At 39.1% G+C, this 21,148-nt stretch overlaps 3 protein-coding genes across 3 annotated transcripts in view; 1 reads left to right on the top strand and 2 right to left on the bottom strand.

The window, feature by feature from the left end:
- Nucleotides 1–21,148, bottom strand: part of LOC110829932 (putative rRNA-processing protein EBP2 homolog) — a 146,406-nt gene that overhangs the window by 16,955 nt on the left and 108,303 nt on the right. The gene's annotated exons all lie outside the window — the stretch shown is intronic.
- The window catches only part of LOC110829529 (uncharacterized), a 475,337-nt gene that overhangs the window by 413,988 nt on the left and 40,201 nt on the right, over nt 1–21,148 (bottom strand). The gene's annotated exons all lie outside the window — the stretch shown is intronic.
- LOC147875204 (uncharacterized) lies at nt 15,239–16,513 on the top strand. The gene has a single exon (XM_087348064.1). The coding sequence runs from the start codon at nt 15,239–15,241 to the stop codon at nt 16,511–16,513; it is 1,275 nt and encodes a 424-aa protein (XP_087204190.1).

Here is a 21,148-nt window from a genome sequence, read left to right as displayed (position 1 = left end):
CAGATCTCAAATATCAGTCTCTCCATTACCGTTTCTTGGTATTTTGCAGATCTCAACAGAATATGTCGTCTTACAAGACATACATCGCATTTACGCTCATCGTAATACAAGAATTCACACAGGCATTCAAGTGCCCAACGCCGTGCACGTGTCAGAGTGTACCAGAATCACCTCAGGAGATCTCTGTCATCTGTAAAGAAGCAGGACTGAAGGAACTTCCACATCACTTCAACGTCCACACAAGAGCGCTAGATGCTTCATTCAACAGCATCACAGCATTAAAGAACAACACGTTAGCGAAGAACTATCTTCTGGTGAAGGTACGTTCTCTCAATTTCACGCATAATTTAATTGCTTCAATTGAAGTACTTGCATTCAGCGGTTTAAATCACCTAAATGAATTGGATTTATCAAACAACAAACTTACTATTCTACACCCATGGACGTTTAGTTACGCCAGAGAATTAACATGGCTCAGTCTGTCTAACAACAAAATGTTAAAGTTACCAGGGAACGGATACATCATAGATACTCCAGATTTAAGGACTTTAGAATTGAGTTCCTGTAATTTAGCCAAAATATCCAAAGATGCATTCTGGTGTGCGCCAAATCTTGAATACATTAAACTGGATAACAACAAATTTAAGACTCTGAATATCAGTGTATTTACAGAAATATTACCCGATCAACAGCTGACTAAAGGATGTTATGCTTCTACTACAACTCTCAATAAACTGGCGTATGTTAATATATCAGCAAACCCCTTTAAATGTGACTTTCAGTTTTATGAAATGAGAAAGTTACTCGAAAAAGTTAATACAAAATGTGAGTTACAATCTTCATGTGACAATGCAAAACATGACATAAGTGACGACTGTGGTGATAAAGAAATAAACCAGCAAAATGAAATAACATCAGTGAAGTCAGAAGTAACCGTAAATGTCGTCACAACAAATGGAACAGAAAATTCTTCAGCAGGTAGCGTAATTAAACTTACATCAGATCCATTAGCAAAAACCGAAGATCCACACACGTTAAATATACCACGAAAAGTATTGACAAATACAGCAATTACGGAATTAAAAACACAAAATGTTTCCGAAATTTCGGTGAACGTGGCAGATGATATTAAAGATACAACAGCTCTAGACTTAACTACACAATTGCCTCTTATTATAATTAGCGGTTTTCTCTGTGTATTTATTGCCCTCACTGTTGTTCTCCTAAGACAACGCAGCAAAAACAAAAGAGAAATTTTGCTTACTTCAAGTCGGTATCGAGATACAGATTGCGAAAGTGACGATCTCGGTCATTATGAGTATGTTGGGAATGTTCCCTCAAACTGGACACCATTCGCAGTCCCACTGATATGCAGCACTTCGAGGTTCAAACCAGCGCCAATCTGACTGAACAGGGGTACGCTGAAACTCCAATTTTTAACCTGCAGCAAAGTTACTTCTAATTTCTTCATGTGATTCCATCTGATGGAGGAGAAACTAAACTCGTAAAGAAAAGAACGCTTGAAGACACCATGTGTATTCACGTGCTGATTTTAACACGCTTAGCGTTAAAAACCCCATTTTCTTTATGAATATACATAAATTTCACTTCGTACCTTTCATGTAAATCCCCTTCAGTCGTTGGATAGTGAAGCAATCCAAACATTCTGACAACCAGGAAAAAAAATTTTGCATCTAAAATGATGCATCAAATGAAAAAATCTCATAAACAAAAATGATATTTAACATAATGCAAATCTGCAGCAAAATGCAGAAGTCTGCATGGGCCAAAATTTCAGAATTTTATCCAGCCAGAGGAACATTTGGCCCTAGCAGAAGTTCAAGTTTCCCGTACCCAACTTAAATGTGACTTCCTTTCATTCCAGCCCGAGATAATCTGGAACCATTCCCAATCGGCCGTGATTATCGTTTCATTAATGTATTTTAATGTACAAATTCCAATAATTCTTGACTGAATTACTTAAGGACGATGTAAGAACATCTACAATTACGCCTGATTTGACACCAGTTCCCATTGGTTAGGATCAGGCCACTCCGTTCACTGTCCGGTCCCTATAAACCTAGCCTCTTCCGTTCGATTGCCTCATTAATGGCCCTGATGACGGAGGCAGCATGACCTATGAAACGATCGTGGACATCGACCAGACTACAGAGCGCAACAACCCAGAAGACAGAAATCTTCATACTCATCGCCCTGCTGACGGAGGCAGTATGACCTCTGAAACGTTGGTAAACATCGACCAGACTACACAGCGCAAAACCCAGAAGACAGAAATCTTCATACTCATCGCCCTGATGACGGAGGCAGTATGACCTCTGAAACGTTGGTAAACATCGACCAGACTACAGAGCGCGAAACCCAGAAGACAGAAATCTTCATACTCTGATGACGGAGGCAGCAAGGACCTCTGAAACGTTGGTAAACACCTACCAGACTACACAGCGCAACAACCCAGAAGACAGCAATTCTCACTTATTTTAGAGTTTGAGGAATGGTAAAATGGTGTCGGATGCCAAATTTGTAAGCTGTTCCCTCGAAATATTTTCGGGAGAGGGCAGCTACGAAAATTCCAGAGAAAACCATGACGGTAGGTTTTTTCCAGAGCTCAATTGTGTCAGCATAAGATAAGCGCAACTACAAGTAACTTTTTATTTTCGAAAACAAATTGCCAGGGAAAGCCCGAAATGTTCTATATAGCACAGCGTTTGATTGCTATAATTTGGGCCAGGAATGAACCCGCCCCGAACCCGAAAATTATCTGAGCTATGAGGCCCGGACCCGTGGACACCTCTACAAGAAAGTATTCAGGAAAGACCCAATACCCTCAGTCAGGACGGTCAGTGCCTCAAGGTTCTAAAAGATGCCTCCAGAATAAAAATCAAGTGTGTTTCTTTAGAAGTTGTTACGTGTGGAACACGACATGTACGAAGCGTCAACCGTATTATTTAGGAATTTCCAGCCAGAGATTATTCTGACAAGGCAAATAAAATGACGTCTCTTGAGACAATACCTACATTATCGATCATGCTTCTTTTATGCGGAGAAATGACATTCAAATTCATTGCACACATCAGGCAGCAACAATCTTAAAGATAGAACGTAATCAGCTCCTGTCTTGTAGCCTAATTCTACTGTATCAGTGGCGGATTCGTTAATTCTTATATCCAAACTAAATTGATCGAGATTATACGTTACTTCTTTAATATTATACAGATTAATGCACCAATAGACACAAACATCATTTAGAAGGTAAAGAGAAATCACACAGACTTAATTTAAAGTATCCTGGTGCGTAGTGATTAAACTAATTACCTAAATCCGCTCACACAACTATTCCTGCTTTCATTTTTATCCATTCCTTTTACTACATGTTTCGGTCTATAATAAGACCGTCTTCAGGTGGTTCTATAATTTTCCAAGGATAAATTCAATTGTGGGTCATAAACATGCACGCAGGTCGATAGGAATAGAGAAATGTTAATAAAAATTAATTATTGAATTCAAATAAGCGGTATGCTAGGTTTGATTCGGTACATTACTTCTTCCTTCTCCACTGTTGATAGCCTTTTGGTTTTGTACAGTACCTTAGTCCGTTCCAAAATTGAGTATGCATCCGTTGTTTGGAATTCTATTACTGATTCCTTTAAATTGGAAAGGATTCAAAGGAAATTCGTAGCTCTATGTTACACTAGATTCTTTAATGGCGTTTGTGCCTATAATTATGATGATACATTAGTTAGATTAAACTTCTTATCGTTACATTTAAGGAGGAGGCTTTTGGATGCTCTTTTCCTCGTTAATGTTTTTAAAGGAAAAATTATTTGCTCATCTGTTTTTGATACAGTTAGTCTCTGCATACCCTTTTAGGTCTATCAGAGACTACTCTACCTTTACTGTACAACGTAATTTCAAGGCCAGTCCCTTTGCCAGATGCGTTTCTGCTGCCAATGCAGTCTGTAGGAACATTGACATCTTCAACAAAGATCGTATTTTGCTTACTGATGTCAGTCAGCTTTTTAAACAACTAGAGCAGAGCGCTCCTTCCGGAGCGCCTCGGGGGAAGGGTTGGTCAAGTGTTTAAAACGCAACCAACCGCCCCTTCGGGGGGGGGGGGGTTGCGTTTTAAAATCTTTAGTGTCTTATTCAAGTGTTTTAACCCTTGAATGAACAGTATGACTTGAATGAATATTATTATTAGTATCAGATTACCTTGTTGGTGTTGGTAACGTCTTCTTTCACTTTTCTTAATTTCTTAAATAGTTTTATGTCGCTGTCCGGAGGCGATGTGCTGCTTCTGGAGCAGTGATAATGCGACCGGCTTGGTAGTTGTTGATCTCGTTGTTGTGAAGCGTTATATTTGTTTACTCGGCATTGTTGTGTTGTACTCGGCATTGTTGTAGAACACAACAATGCCGAGTATTAACAATTATAAGGTGACATTGTTGATGACGTCATTTACTTATCCATAACATTTAGCTTACTTACTTATTAATTATTTTGCAATAAATTAATATTGTACATTTATTAATTCAGTTAATTGTTTGTTTGTTTTTGTATTGTAATGTTTGTATTGCTGTTAGTGCTTGGCTGTTATTGGCCTTTTTCGCTGTTGTCAAGTACTCAAATAAATGAATTGAATTCAATTGAATCATTATTATTATTTATAATATTGTACATTTATATATTTAGTTTCATTTTTTTGATTTTGTATGTTATGTTTTACTTTTATTATTATCGAAATGAATGTAATTATTGTTTTATATTTCATCCTGTATTGTTGTTAAGTGCTTGACTGTTATTGGCCTTATCTGGCTGTTGTCAAGCACTTAAATAAATGACTTGAGTTGAATTACCACACAATACTAAAAATAAAAGTTGTCAGTGGAACCACGGTTCCGGAGAATTTGACGTAAATACGTCTATATGGAAAGGAAGTTTATATACGAGGTGCGATCGGAAAGTTTCCAGACTGTGTCAATAGAGGGCGAACCGGATGTAGTACGAGCTTCTGCCGCTAGGGGGTGCGGCCTACATTCATAGTGAATCAGTGTGCCAGCCGGCATCATCGAATTAGCATTTGTTTCATAGTTACGGGCGTTTTGGTAGTGCATTACACCGACCCTCCTGCGATTTCGGAATGGCGTGTGCATCAAATTTTGCCAAAGACTCGCCAAAACGGCTACGGAAACCTATGAAATGCTAAAGCAAGCATTTGGGGAGTCCGCAATGGGCCGTGCACAAACTTTTGTATGGCATTCACGTTTTAAAAATGGCCGAACCTCTGTCGATGATGACGAGCGTTCTGGACGACCATCTTCGAGCACAACGCCCGAAAATGTTACGAAGATTCGGCAGGCCATTCACGAACATCGACGTCGTACCATCAACGACTTGTGCGACATTGTTGGGATAGGATATGGGACCTGTCACCTGATTCTAAAGGAAGAACTCCACATGCGACGCATAATGACAACGCGCCAGCGCACAACGCCCTCAAATTTCGGCAGTTTTTGGCCTCAAACACCATGGCCGTCATCCCGCACCCTCCTTATTCGCCGGATTTAGCTCCGTGTGACTTCTTCCTCTTCCAAAAGATGAAAATTCAGCTAAAGGGAAGGAGATTTGAGACGATAGAAGAAATTCAGGCAGAATCGCAGATGGTGCTTGACAAGCTGACAAAGAAAGATTTCCAGGGATGCTTCCAGGCTTGGCAGCGGCGCTGGGATCGTTGTGTTCACTCCCAGGGGAACTACTTCGAGGGTGATGGATGAATTTAATACCTGAGATAAGTGTACGGGTTTTTATAGGCGCAGTCTAGAAACTTTCCGATCGCACCTCGTATTGGCTTTATTCTACGTAAATATTTCCTTTATACATGCTTTACAATTGAGATAAGTTTGATTAAGACATTGCTTATTTAACTTGAATTAGTTACGCTTAAGATGGGTCTGTGGTAGCTGAATGTAATGTAATGTAATGTAATGTAAGGTAAGGTAATGTAATGTAATGTGAGGTTTTATTATTTATTTAGTGTTCTGTCTGACGACAGGTCCATATGAACAGGATCCTTCCATCCTTTTCTCGGACTGGGACCTGTTCATATACGTTCTTGGCAGATGATCCAGAAGTGGTTTGCCATTGCCTTCTTCTTTGTGTGAATGGAGTAATTGTTGGGATGCCACGGAGAAACCGGGGAAGCCCCCGGAGGAAAACTCCGTGACGCCTAGACCACGGCCTTGCCCAACACAAGTTATAAATTCGGGCACCGCCGGGAATCGAACCCGAGACCCCAGGATTACAAGGCCAGCGTTCTAACCGCTAGACCACCGTGGCGGATAATGTGATAAGGTAATATAATGTAAAGTAAGGTAACGTAATGAAATGTTTTATAAGTAACAATAATGCCGAGTAAACAGATGACGTTTTCTAGGTAACAAAATTGCCGAGTAAATAGATGTTCCTTAAGTAACCATTATTGTCGATTTGTTGATAAACAGATGAAGTTTTCTAGGTAACCATTGTTGTTCATTTGTTGATAAACAGATGACGTTTCCTAGGTAACCATTGTTGTTTATTTGTTGATAAACAGATGACGTTTCCTAGGTAACATAACAATGAAGGTTGACGTTTCCTAGGTAACATAACAATGAAGTTACACTTTTTCGTTTCCCTTTTTCGTAACACATTTTCGTAACACTTTTTTGCCGAATGACCCTTCCTCATAGACGTATTTACGTCAAAAAACTAGTTAGGAAATAAAATTTTTGCACCTGCTCTATCCAATCAGTTAATGAGAGTTCACTTGACCCACATTTCTTTTACTAACAAAGCGTCTTCTATAAGATCTGAAGCTTTCACGCCGACTAAGAATAATAAATCCTTCTCGGGCTACCAGCCGTACCTGAGGACGAGGACGAAGATGGTTCTCGAAACGTTGGTGTTTTCTTTATTAAGCCATCTTACACGGCTTGTAACCCCAGAATAATTTATTATAAACCTTGTTGTAATTTACCACCACAAGTGATTAAGTCAAGAAGAATGACATGGGAGAGGCATTTGGCCCTCATGGACGGGCAAGAGGTGTGTACCAGGTATTGGTCGGGAAGCTTAAAGAGAAGAGACCGCTGGGAAGACCTGGACGTAGATGGGAAGACATTAATAAGAGGGATCTATGGGAGGTAAGAGTTGAAGGCATCTGGATTTTGTTGGCCCAGTAAGACACATAGTTAGTTAGTTAGTTACTTAAAGTCTTCAGCAGGACACTCCATACAACCAGTTCACACTCTTAAGAAAGTCCTATTTACCTGATGTATATTTTGATAACATTCTTCTAACTAGCGAAAGCTCTACGGACGGATGGACGGGGAACAACTCAAAAGACGCTTAACACGGTCCCTTAGCTCTGATCAGGACGCATTAAATCGACCACTTTCAGTTGCATGGCATGTCTTAATTTTGCACAAAAGCAAACCACCGCGTACAAAGATGGTCCAGATATTTCTTCATGATCCTCATAAATGTATGTCATTTCGGAATTTATTTCCTTAAAGTCGAAACTTCAAAAGTAAAACCCAGCTCCATGAAATGTGTTTGGAAACCTTCACCTAGAGAATATACGACACACAAACCAGCAATTTTCTATTCATTTATACCAGTGTTAATATTACAAGCAATAATAAAATGTCATGGCTTGTGCAACATGCGTATGCAGAATTACACTGTAAGAACGAAAAGTTAAATGAACTGAAGCAGATCATAACACTTCATTCCACAATATGGATGGACTTCCGAACCTGAGATTGTGAACGCCATACAATGACGATAAACTTCATTAAACCCGTTATTTATACTCAAATATTATAATTTAATAAATACAACACTAACACAAGCAACATACTAATGACTGTCCAAAACTAATATTTATTTGTGTATGTCTTTCTATGTGAAAATAAGAAAATGTATGCCTACCCGATATTAGGTTTATCGCCAATAAACTAGGTTATTTTGGAACAAATATGGAATTCCTCGTTTAAATTATTTATCTAAATAACGTCATAAGAGCTTATTTTTTCAAATTATATGAACACAGTAATTTAATTCTTCTCTCATCGTACAGAAGTTAAAAATCTTTACTCATATACACTTCCAGAGGTGCATATCTATAAACACCAAGAACAAATTATAATTCATCCGTCATCTCCTTTAGACTGCATTTATCAACTATTCACACAGATTTAAATTATGTTTCTGCATACAAATATCTTTCACAGGATTCAGACGGATATTTCACCTCACCCAGCACTTTCATCTTGTTCTTCCTCAGGTCCAAGGTTTGAAGGCTAGGCAATGCCAATATATCTGGTGGTAGTTCTTTAGCTGGTTGTGACTTATGACTAAAACATTCAATTTTTTCAAAAAACGTGTTACTCCTTTACTATCATTTCTTATGCGTTCTTTGCTGCTTGTGTCTGTCCGTCCGTCCATCCGTTCCCCCCTCAGTCCAGTAGATTCAACTAGAGAACACTAAATGGATTTGGATGAAATTTTATGTGGAGGTTGGAAATCATAAAGAGAAGTAAATACAGCGATCTGGTCAGAAATTTGAAAGAAAGAGACCATCTGAAACGCACAAACGTAGAATGTAAATAATACTAAAATAGATTTTAAATTAATAGCATTTTGTATGATGCCAGACAATCTCTGTTTCGTCTGATACTTTGAAATATAAGATATCTATGTAAAGCCATCGTACGATTCCAAACAATTTACTTTTCGGACACAGGATTGTTCCACGCGTTTCCTTTCAACTACTTTAATTGTTTTATTACACTCTTTTGGGTACACATAATCAAATATCTTACTAATAGGGTAATGAAATAAAACACAAGAGCGTGAATTGGTTTCATCTAACTCAGGGGAAGGTCCAGTGTGGACCCACGTTACTGACATTCAGACTATGAAAAGTAACCAATTTGTTGCATGCATCTATGACCTCACACTTTATGGGAAAATGGAAGACGTCATTAAAAACGATCCATACTGACATTTAGATGACTGTCTTATGGGCTCTGTAGTCTAGCAGAAGTATGCCACTGTTTCAGAGGTCCTTGCTGCTTTCTTCATCAGGACGAATATTAGAGGCAGCAAGAGCCCACAAAACGTCGAAAACATCTACCAGATTACACGGCGCAACATCCCAGAAGACAGCCAACTTCATAATCTAGCCTGAAACAAAATGACTAATGCATAAGCAGGCTTAATGAAATGATTAACAGCATTCGCAGATTTAAATATCGCTATCTTACAATAGAGACATGTTTCGAATAATGTACAGTCATCATCAGGCATCTATTCATATGATAAAGCGCCGTCAACGCCTTGATAACCTCAAATTCCAGATAATGAATTCAATGTTCAGTAATAAAATTTTCAAGTTTTATTCGTGGCCCAATTTTACAAGAGGCAGCTCGTATTTAAAGAATCAGCATAATAAAAACAACAAAGGAAATCATTAAAATATTTATATTTCTATAGGCTACCAATTAAAGTAAATGTTGTATGAAACTGTAACATCCCAAGTAAATCACCTTCGTTGTCATTCACTACATTCCTTCTGGCGCCTTTGACTGCCCACAAGAAAGAAACAGCTTCCAAACACTGGTTTTTCATTCATTATTACAATCTTGAGCTTCCGGCGAGTCATCGCTGACGGAAAGTAAATTATTGTAGCGAAAATCTATTCGTATAGAACTATCTGTTGAATTTGGAAGTGAATCAATGGGAAAGCGATTTAAACCGCAAGAACTTAAATCTATAAATGTAAGTTTATCGATTAGAAACTCATTTCCCTCCAGTTTCAGAAAAGGATTCTTTGCCAGTAAGAGACGTTCCAATTTGAGGTTAAACTTGAAAGTTTCCGGGTGTATAGATGTGATATTGTTTTCTGAGAGATCCAACACTTTCAACCTTCCTAGTCCAAGAAATGTTTGAGGTTCAATTGTCACTATTACATTGCAATTCAAATACAATGCTTCCAGACCTGTGATCTCAAGAGTAAAAAAGGTGTCGTTTATAAGATTTTCTATTCTGTTACCAGACGCATCAACAGTCTCCGTGTGTCTGTCGTATCCCTTGCGTGGTAGTTCAGACAGCCCAGATCCACTACAGTTCACCACTCTGTCTTCACATCTGTAAACATGACAGAAGTATAAGATTGCTCTCGAAACCCACTCACGGACGGCAGAAGTACCCTTATTATATATACCAAAGATTCCTCAGGGCCCAATTAATAGTTCGCAAAAATTGTTTGCAAAGTTCGTCTGGACAAATGTGGTATTGACCATTTCCTCGTCTACACTATTAATGGGAATAAAAGCAAAAACTTGGCACGTATGTACCCAAAAAAAAAAAACAACTAGATTAGAAGTATACCATGTATTTCACATCCGAGCACAATTTTTACATGACGTTTCTTCAATTATTGTTAAGTTCTAAACTCTTGTGCTTGTCTTTATGTCCATTTGTTGAACCGACAAATCTACCACTGACAGAGACGATCAAAAGTAGATATGACAACCCTCCATGTCACGTGGGTATTTTCACGAAATCTTGAGAAACCAACTTTCTTCCTACACTATTTATTTTGTTCTACAACAAATGAGTTTCAGTCCTCATCAGACCATCATGAGTGTTATCTTACAGACTTGCTTCGGGCCATTTGAGTATTTAAAATCACTATGTTACAGTTTCTAAAAATACCTTATCAACGTCATATTATAAACCAAAATTCCCCAACAATCTATAACAAATACATAAAATGTAAAGTTATTGTAACTACTGTGCAATTTGGCATCCTTATGTATGATATACAATCGTGTTATACATTCTTTGTTTATTACTAAAATAACTAGGGGAGCCCAGGGCAGAACGGGGAACTTAATATTTGGAGGCATGTGGAAGGGACAATAACAAAGACAAACACATGGAGGACCCTTGTGTGGATTTACTGTCTATTTCAAATTGATAATGAGTTATTAATTTAGTTGTAAGAGTTAGTTTCTTTAAAGCGTATGGTAGATATATATTTGAAAAAGTAAGAGGACACAGATTATCTAATAATTATGACGTAGGATATAAAAATTATAAAGTATACTATGTAAAATGTCGAAATTCTACACATTTTAAATCTACTTAGGCTTAACACAGACTTCACACATGTGCACCTCTACATAATCGTCACTATCAAAACCTGCACACGAGTTATGGGTCCATTTCAAGCAAGACGAACACCGGATCCACCCTTCAATAGACTGCGAATAGACATCGCCACTTTACAGGCACTCGTCATCTTGATCTTCTTCTCTACTTTCACTGGGGCCAAAATTGGGTACCCCATTTTGCCCTACCCTATCCTGCCCCGATTATACTATTTAAAATTAGGATTGTCTCAACAAAAATGATATCATGAAAATAAATAAAAATATTGTGTTTAAAACTTTCAAGAAAACACCTTGTAACATGCATCATTCAACAAAGTGGATATGAATAATGAATAGGTCTTACCTTCAGTGGAAGTTGAGAAGAATTTATAAAATGTACGAGCACAATCCAGCATGGGTGATTATATCAGATACTGTAACCACAAAATGGCGCTGACTGATATGACATGACTCTGTGCTGTCCGCTAATGGTATTTCACCCGGCCCTGATAGATCGCAACGTATTTCAGACTAAATAAAGCCGTAACCCTGTTCCGCCCCGAGGCCATATCCTACCGCCGGTTCCCCTATGTGTTTCAATGTACTGATTTTCTTACACTGTCATTATCGAGATGTAATTTTAAATAGTCGAATGGCATGATAAAGTTTATAATCTATCGCTGATGAAGGTCCAACGAGGACTTTAAAAAATTTCGTTCACCACCAAATTCACAGATCTAAAACTTTTAGAAACATAAATACCGTTAGAAAGAAAGTGAAGTTTCATAAAATACGCGAAATCTACAAACAGGAATTTATTCCTTTGTCAAGATGAATATATCTGTTTTCAATCAGACTTACTTGCAATCAGAAGGGCAACATAAACACTCGGTACAGAATATCAACAGTAAGAGTAACTGAAATGTATGTTTCAGGTACATCTCTCTAAACAAATTAAAATTCGATTTCACTTAGTCACCTCGACAACCACACTTTGTTTCTAGATAGAGAGTAGAAGTGTTTTCACAACGCAAATAAGATATAAAAATATGCAAAAAAACACTTACAAAGCAAACAAGATTAAGTAGATATATTATCACGGATGTTATCAATTCCTTAAAATAACAGCGTAGTTGGATTTACCAGAGACACTTGACTTCTGGATCGCACGTCTGTTGCGGTCTTAGACTTTGGCCGTCGTCCAAGGTTAAAATGCACACGACGTTTCGCAAACCAGATCACTTTTCGAAACGTGGTGCACATTTTAACGTTGGACGATGGAAAAAGTCCAAAAACCCAACAAACCCTACTGTATCACAAAATCGTCAGAACACCATAGAAACCAATTCTGAATTGTTGCCCACTGTAACCTTCTAAATGTTCACGGACGTTTCAGAGGCAACAGACAGATGACTCATGGCCCTGACGGTGGAGGCAGCAAACACCTGTGAAACGTTGGTAATCCTGAAAGCCGATTCTATACTTGGTTGTATAACACGAAATCGTCCGTAACTTTTAGCCCTTTCTGAAACTCCTTTAATTCCGTATAAAAATCATGATTACAAAAAATAAAGGTTTGCCCCGAATAAATATTGACCACCGCAAGTAAATTTACGTTGTATAACAGGAAGTAACATAGTGATGCATTCATTGACATAAACTTGAAATTGAAGGATTTGAGGTCTGAATCGTGCCGGTGGAACTCGGACATACAAAGGTTGGTGGTCATGATGCGATGGAAATATGTCCTCGCATGATGATGGAGGCAGCGAAGACATCTGAAACGTCGGTAAACTCCCACCAGACTAAACGGCGCGACAACCCACAAGACAGCCATCTTCAAATTTAAAAATCTTCAATAATTCAGTCGTTCTTAATATTGTATGTCTTTTTCTTCCTGCAAACAGGTGTAAGACAGGGATGCTGCTTATCACCAATTCTTTTTAACCTGTACGGGGAATGGCTTGCCAAGGAAGCTCTGGAGGAAGCAGGAGACTTCAAAATTGGAGGAAGAGTGATAACGACTGTAAAGTATGCAGACGACTTAGTAGTATTGGCGAAGGAAGAGGAGGAATTACAGAACATGATGGACAAGTTAGTGGAGACAGGTAGAGAGTATGGAATGGAAATCAACATTGAAAAATCAAAGGTAATGAGGATAGCACCGAGAGCAGAACCATTGAACGTTGTAATTGGAAACCAACAGATGGAGAATGTGGAGCATTTCAAGTACTTGGGAAGCATAGTCACGACGGACGCCCTATGCACCAAGGAAGTAAAAGCAAGGATAGCCATGGCCAAGGCAGCTTTCGTCAAGAAGAGGATATTTCTCACTAGCAAGTTGGGCTTGGAGATGAAGAAGAAACTAGTGAAGTGTTACGTATGGAGTGTCGCGCTGTATGGAGCAGAGACTTGGACACTCAGGAAGAAGGAACAGAAATACCTGGAGAGTTTTGAAATGTGGTGTTGGAGAAGAATAGAGAAGATCAGGTGGACGGATCGAGTGACCAACGAAGAAGTATTGAGGAGAGTCAACGAGCAAAGAAGCATTCTGCAGGCGATTACACGAAGGAAAGCTAACTGGCTGGGACATATTATGAGAAGGAATGGATTAATGAGTGATATCACCGAAGGCCAGGTTGAAGGAAAGAGAGGACTAGGAAGAAGATTGATACAGCTAACCGACGACCTTAAACAAGGAAAGAAGATGACGTTCCAGGAATTAAAGCGAGAAGCCGAGAATAGGGACAACTGGAGAGCTCTTTTTGGGCAGAGCAATGGACCTGTCGTAAGACAGAACACTAAATAATAAAAAAAACATGAGACTATAAATAATTGTCATTCGGGATGTCTTCATCAAATCCCGGTTATGAACTTAACAGAATCATAGAGAATATCCATATTGTTTAACGTTGATCTTTTATAGGTGCCTCATAAGCATCGCACTTTTTAAAAATTACTATCCGTTACATCCAATTTTGGAATAAGCTCTACAAGTTTTCCTGGTATACGTAGCACCAAGCACAGAATAGGCTTTTATTTAAGGATATTTCTCTGTGTGCAATTCGTGAATTTATTAACGCATTAAACATAGGATCCGGGATAGTTCAGTTGGTTAGTGACTAGATATGGGTTCGGCTGGGGTTCGATCCCCAATGGGGGCAGAGGATTTTTTCTCTAGCCTCTGCGTTCAGACCGACTCTGAAGCCCACCCAGCCTCCTATCCACTAGGTACCGGCGTCCTTTACCCGGGGAAAAGTGCGGACGGGGCGTGATGCTGGCCACTCACCCGTATCCAGTGCCGAGATCAAGAATCAACAGGAGTTACATCCCTCGCCTATACCAGTCCAGAACCCCTGTAACTGTTTGACTTGAAATTTGAACTGGCCGGAAGATCAGGGGTGAAGGCCCCCCCGCTAGCAAGCCATATGTGGAGATTCCCTCGCCAGCAAGGGATCTGGTCTGCAGGTCAAAACACATGGCAGTACTCGAGTGGACAGAGTCTACAGCGGGCTTTCAGACAGTAAACCAAACTTTTGTACCAGTTAGGGAAATAGTGTACAAGATTTTCTTTAATTTCAAAAGTAAAATTATTCGGTTTCTTAAATTTGTTGTTCCTGTATTTATTGATATACATCAAAATTACCACGTCAACCCTGAGGTGATCCTTGTTCCCCACTGACTCTAGTTCGGGATATAACTATCTCTTTCTGCAAGAACAAAGAAGATAAAAGTAGTGAGGAAGGATAGTTATACGCCCCATCCCCAAAAAACGACCTACATGCCGTGTAGCAGGACGCCTTCACTTTACTCTACTTTCCTGAACAATCTTCACTTTCATTTAAAATATATCACGAGTCAACTTATCACCATCCTTATCATACAGCCTTATCATTATATGAACTTAATAGATATAACGGGTAAAGCCTAAATAACATTTAGTTTACCGATAATTCACAGATCTCAAATATCAGTCTCTCCATTACCGTTTCTTGGTATTTTGCAGATCTCAACAGAATATGTCGTCTTACAAGACATACATCGCATTTACGCTCATCGTAATACAAGAATTCACACAAGCACTTAAGTGCCCAACGCCGTGCACGTGTCAGAGTGTACCAGAATCACCTAAGGAGATCTTTGTCATCTGTAAAGAAGCAGGACTGAAGGAACTTCCACATCACTTCAACGTCTCCACAAGAGTGCTAGATGCTTCATTCAACAGCATCACAGCGTTAAAGAACAACACGTTAGCTAAGAACTATCTACTGGCGAACGTACGTTCTCTCAATTTCTCGCATAATTTAATTGCTTCAATTGAAGTGCTTGCATTCAGCGGTTTAAATCACCTAAATGAATTGGATTTATCAAACAACAAACTTACTACTCTACTTCCATTTACGTTTAGTTACGCCAGAGACTTAATATGGCTCAGTCTGTCTAACAACAAAATGTTAAAGTTACCAGGGAACGGACACATCATAGATACTCCAGATTTAAAGACTTTAGAATTGAGTTCCTGTAATTTAGCCGAAATATCCAAAGGTGCATTCTGGTGTGCGCCAAATCTTGAATACATTAAACTGGATAACAACAAATTTAAGACTCTGAATATCAGTGTATTTACAGAAATATTACCCGATCAACAGCTGACTAAAGGATGTTATGCTTCTACTACAACTCTCAATAAACTGGAGTATGTTAATATATCAGCAAACCCCTTTAAATGTGACTGCGAGTTTTATAAAGTGCGAAAGTTACTCGAAAAACTTAATACAAAATTTGAATTACAATCTTCATGTGACAATGCAAAATACGACATAAGTGACGACTGTGGTGATAAAGAAATAAACCAGCAAAATGAAACAACATCAGTGAAGTCAGAAGTAACCGTAAATGTCGTCACAACAAATGGAACAGAAAATTATTCAGTAAGTAGCGTAATTAAACTTACATCAGATCCATTACGAGCAATTGAAGAACCACGCACGCCAAATATATCACAAGTATTGACAAATACAGCAAAAAGTGAACTAAAAACACAAAATGTTTCCCAAATTTTTATGAACGTGGCAGAAGATAGTACAGAAGCAATAGCTCCGGATAACCTTGACTTCACTACACATTCGTCTCTTTATGTAATTAGCGGTCTGTTGTGTGGACTCATTGTCCTGAGTGTTGTTCTTCTTGTACTGTTTCTAAGAGAATGCAGAAAAAACAAAAGAGTAATTTTGCTTACTGCAAGTCGGTATCGAGATACAGATTGTGAAAGTGACGATCTCAGTTCTTATTAGTATGTTGGGAACGTTCCCTCAAACTGGACACCATTTGCAGGCCAACAGATATGCAGCACTTGGAGGTCCAAGCCAACGATATAGACAGTTACGCCTTTATGACAGAACAGGGGCACGCTGAAACGCCAAATTGTAACTTGCAGCAAAATTACTTTTAATTTGAGCATGTGAGTACATCTGATGATGGGCGACTTAAGCTCATCTGAGCCGTCCGTCAATTTTTATCCTACTACACGCTGAATCATCCCAGAAGACAGCAATGTCGTTTGAAGATTTCTTTACCTATCCTTTCTTACGGGGAGTCGGGATATCTCGCTCGGTATAGTGACCTAGCTAAGGGTAGGCAACTGGAGTTCGATCTCCGACGGGGGAGAGGACTTTTCCTCTAGCCTCTGCGTCTAGACCGGCTCTGGGGCCAACCCAGCCTCCTATCCAATGGGTACTGGGTTCCTTCCCCGGGGGTAAAGCGCGGCCAGGGAGTGACGCTTACACTCAACCCCATTTAGTGTCGAGATGAGTTACATGAGAACATTTACACCCACGCCTGATTTGACACCAGTTCCCATTGTTTAGGATCAGGCCACTCCGTTCACTGTCCAGTCCCTATAAACCTAGCCTCTTCCGTTCGATTGCCTCATTAATGGCTCTGATGACGGAGGCAGCATGACCTATGAAACGTTCGTGGACATCTACCATACTACACGGCGCAACAACCCAGAAGACAGCAATTCTCACTTATTTTAGAGTTTGAGGAATGGTAAAATGGTGTCGGATGCCAAATTTGTAAGCTGTTCCCTCGAAATATTTTCGGGAGAGGGCAGCTACGAAAATTCCAGAGAAAACCATGACGGTGGGTTTCTTCCAGAGCTCAATTGTGTCAGAATAAGATAAGCGCAACTACGAGTAACTTTTTATTTTCGAAAACAAATTGCCAGGGAAAGCCCGAAATGTTCTATATAGCACAGCGTTTGATTGCTATAATTAGGGGCCAGGAATGAACCCGCCCCGAACCCGAAAATTATCTGAGCTATGAGGCCCGGACCCGTGGACACCTCTACAAGAAAGTATTCAGGAAAGACCCAATACCCTCAGTCAGGACGGTCAGTGCCTCAAGGTTCTAAAAGATGCCTCCAGAATAAAAATCAAGTGTGTTTCTTTAGAAGTTGTTACGTGTGGAACACGACATGTACGAAGCGTCAACCGTATTATTTAGGAATTTCCAGCCAGAGATTAGTCTGACAAGGCAAATAAAATGACGTCTCTTGAGACAATAACTACGTACATTATCGATCTTGTTTCTTTTATGCGGAGAAATTACAATCAAACTCATTACACACATCAGGCTAAAACAATGTTGAAGATAAATCGTAATCAGCTCCTGTCTTGTAGCCTAATTCTACTGTATCAGTGGCGGATTCGTTAATTCTTATATCCAAACTAAATTGATCGAGATTATACGTTACTTCTTTAATATTATACAAATTAATGCACCAATAGACACAAACATCATTTAGAAGGTGAAGAGAAAGCACACAGCCTTAATTTAAAGAATCATGCGGTTAATCTAATTACTTAAATCAGTTTACACAACTATTCCTGTTTTGCTCTTTATCCATTACTTTTACTATATATTTCGGTCTATAATAAGGCCGTCTTCAAGTGGTCTTATAATTTTTCAAGGATAAATTCAATTGTGGATCATAAACATGCACACAGGTCGACAGGCTTAAATAAATGTTACTGAAAACGAATTGTTAAATTAACATAAGTAGTATTAGAGTACAATAATAGAAATAACAACATTATAACTTTCTTATAATTGTTATATATTTGAACAAGCAAAGCACTATTTAAGTGTTAAGTCTAATGCTTATGTTGCAAAAGCAATTATTTATTTTCAGTATAATCGTTAGAGGTTATGTAAACACAGAATAAAAAAATTGTTTTTATTAAAACCTCAATTACTGTACATATCTATAATAAACATAAACAATTATACTTACGTAAACACATAATAAACAACTGTCTATATCAACCTCAATAAATGCACCTATAATAATTATAATAAAGAATCAATCATAAGAAATGAAAACAATTTTCTTTTACAATTCAAGTTAAATATTAAGTTCTTAATCAAAAAGGCGAAAATTCCATATATAAAATAACAAAATTGCAAACACTGCAAAAAACTAGTTAGGAAATAAATTTTAGCAACTGCTCTATCCAATCAGTTAATGAGAGTTCACTTCACCCACATTTCTTTTACTAACAAAGCGTCTTCTATATGGTCCGAAGCTTTCACGCCGACTAAGAATAATAAATCCTTCTCGGGCTACCAGCCGTACCTGAGGACGAGGACGAGGATGGTTCTCGAAACGTTGGTGTTTTCTTCATTAAGCCACCTTACACGGCTGATAGCCCGAGAATAATTCGTTACAAAACTTGTTTTAATTTACCACCACAAGTGATTAAGTCAAGAAGAATGACATGGGAGAGGCATTTGGCGCGCATGGACGGGCAAGAGGTGTGTACCGGGTAATGGTCGGGAAGCTTAAAGAGAAGAGACCGCTGGGAAGACCTGGACGTAGATGGGAAGACATTATCAAGAGGGATCTATGGGAGGTAAGAGTTGAAGGCACCTGGATTTTGTTTGCCCAGTACAGGGTCCGATGGAGGGCCTTGGTTAATTCGATGATGAACTTTCAGGTTCTGTAAGACACCTAGTTAGTTAGTTAATGTCTTCAGCAGGACACTCCATACAACCAGTTCACACTCTTAAGACTGTCCAATTTACCTGATGTACATTTTGATACCATTCTAGTAACTAGCGAAAGCTCTACGGACGGATGGACGGGGAACAACTCAAAAGACGCTTTACACGGTCCCTTAGCTCTGATCAGGACGCATTAAATCGACCACTTTCAGTTGCATGGCATGTCTTAATTTTGCACAAAAGCAAACCACCGCGTACAAAGATGGTCCAGATATTTCTTCATGATCCTCATAAATGTATGTCATTTCGGAATTTATTTCCTTAAAGTCGAAACTTCAAAAGTAAAACCCAGCTCCATGAAATGTGTTTGGAAACCTTCACCTAGAGAATATACGACACACAAACCAGCAATTTTCTATTCATTTATACCAGTGTTAATATTACAAGTGTCCCGCGCCGTAGCCGCGTGGTCTGAGGCATCATGCTTCGGACCGGTGATACAGAATGAACACTGGTTCGAGTCTCGGGGAAAGAAATTTCTCATGAGATTTTCGACCGGTGTATGGGACCGGTGCCAACCCAGCATCGTGAGGAAATTGGGGAGCTACAATGGGTAGCGTAATCCGGTCATGGAAACTAGCTATGGCTGGGGGTTCGTCGTGCTGACCACACGTCAACCTATATCTGGTTGGATGATCGTTCACCTCTGCCAGCAGCTAGCTAGTCGGCTTTGGCTCTCAGAGGGCTGTTACGCCACGGATTAATATTACTACTACTTTTTCTACGCCGTCTCCTTCACAGGAAGTTGGCGACATATTATGAACAGGATCCTTCCATCCTTTTCTCGGACTGGGACCTGTTCATATATGTTATATAGGTGATACAAAAGTGGTTTGCCATTGCCTTCTTCTGTGTGTATGGAGTATGGATGTTGGGATGCCTAGACCACGGCCTTGTCCAGCACATGTTATAAATTCGGGCACCGCCGGGAATCGAACCCGGGACCCCAGGATTTCAAGGCCAGCGTTCTAACAGCAAAAATTACAAGTAATAATAAAATGTCATGGTATGTGCAACATGCGTATGCAGAATTACAGTGTAAGAATGAGAAGTTAAGTGAACTGAAGCAGATCATAACACTTCATTCTAGAATATGGATGGACTTCGGAACCTGAGATTGTGAACGCCATACAATGACGATAAACTTCATTACACTCGTTATTATAATCATATATTATCTTCTTAATATAATATTCGTGATTCCCCGTCGTCGCCAAACAATTACGTCATCAAACAAATAAAGCTTCACAACGACGAGGTCACCAACTACCAAGAAAGTCGCATGATCATTGCTCCAGAAGCAGCACATCGCATTCTTGAAAATGAAGATTTGACTGACTGTTGGCCTCCGAACAGCGACGTAAAGAACTAAAACATCAGACCTATTTAAGAAATAAAGAAAAGTGAAAGAAGACCTTATCAACTATTTGAAGTGCCAGTACCTCTTAATTATGTTATGTAACTGTTGTGCCACCATTTCGGATCGTCTCACCACGTCTGGTTCTAAGTGTTTGGATTTTATTGATATTTATTATCAAAATGTTAGAGGTTTGCGTACTAAATGTACCAACTTTCATGATAATGTATGTATTAATGATTTTAAAATTATATGTATTACCGAGACGTGGCTTAATGATTCGTTTTGTAATCGCAATTTGTTTCCTGAAGACTATCTCGTTTTCCGCGCTGACAGAGGTTATACCGATCTTAACTTAACTAGAGATGGTGGTGTTGTGACGGCAGTTCACCTATCTCAGGTTGGTTGTAAACGTAGGTATGATCTTGAATTTATCAGCGAATGTGTTTGGGTTGAAGTTCCTCTTCCTGATGGTTTCAACTTACTTGTTGGAAACCACTATTTC

Source organism: Zootermopsis nevadensis, unplaced genomic scaffold (assembly GCF_977971745.1).
Source record: "Zootermopsis nevadensis isolate Lab colony 2312 unplaced genomic scaffold, Znev_1.0 Znev_ptg000001l, whole genome shotgun sequence".
In the NCBI taxonomy this organism is placed as follows: domain Eukaryota; kingdom Metazoa; phylum Arthropoda; class Insecta; order Blattodea; family Termopsidae; genus Zootermopsis; species Zootermopsis nevadensis.
This window is presented reverse-complemented; position numbering and strand designations above follow the sequence as displayed.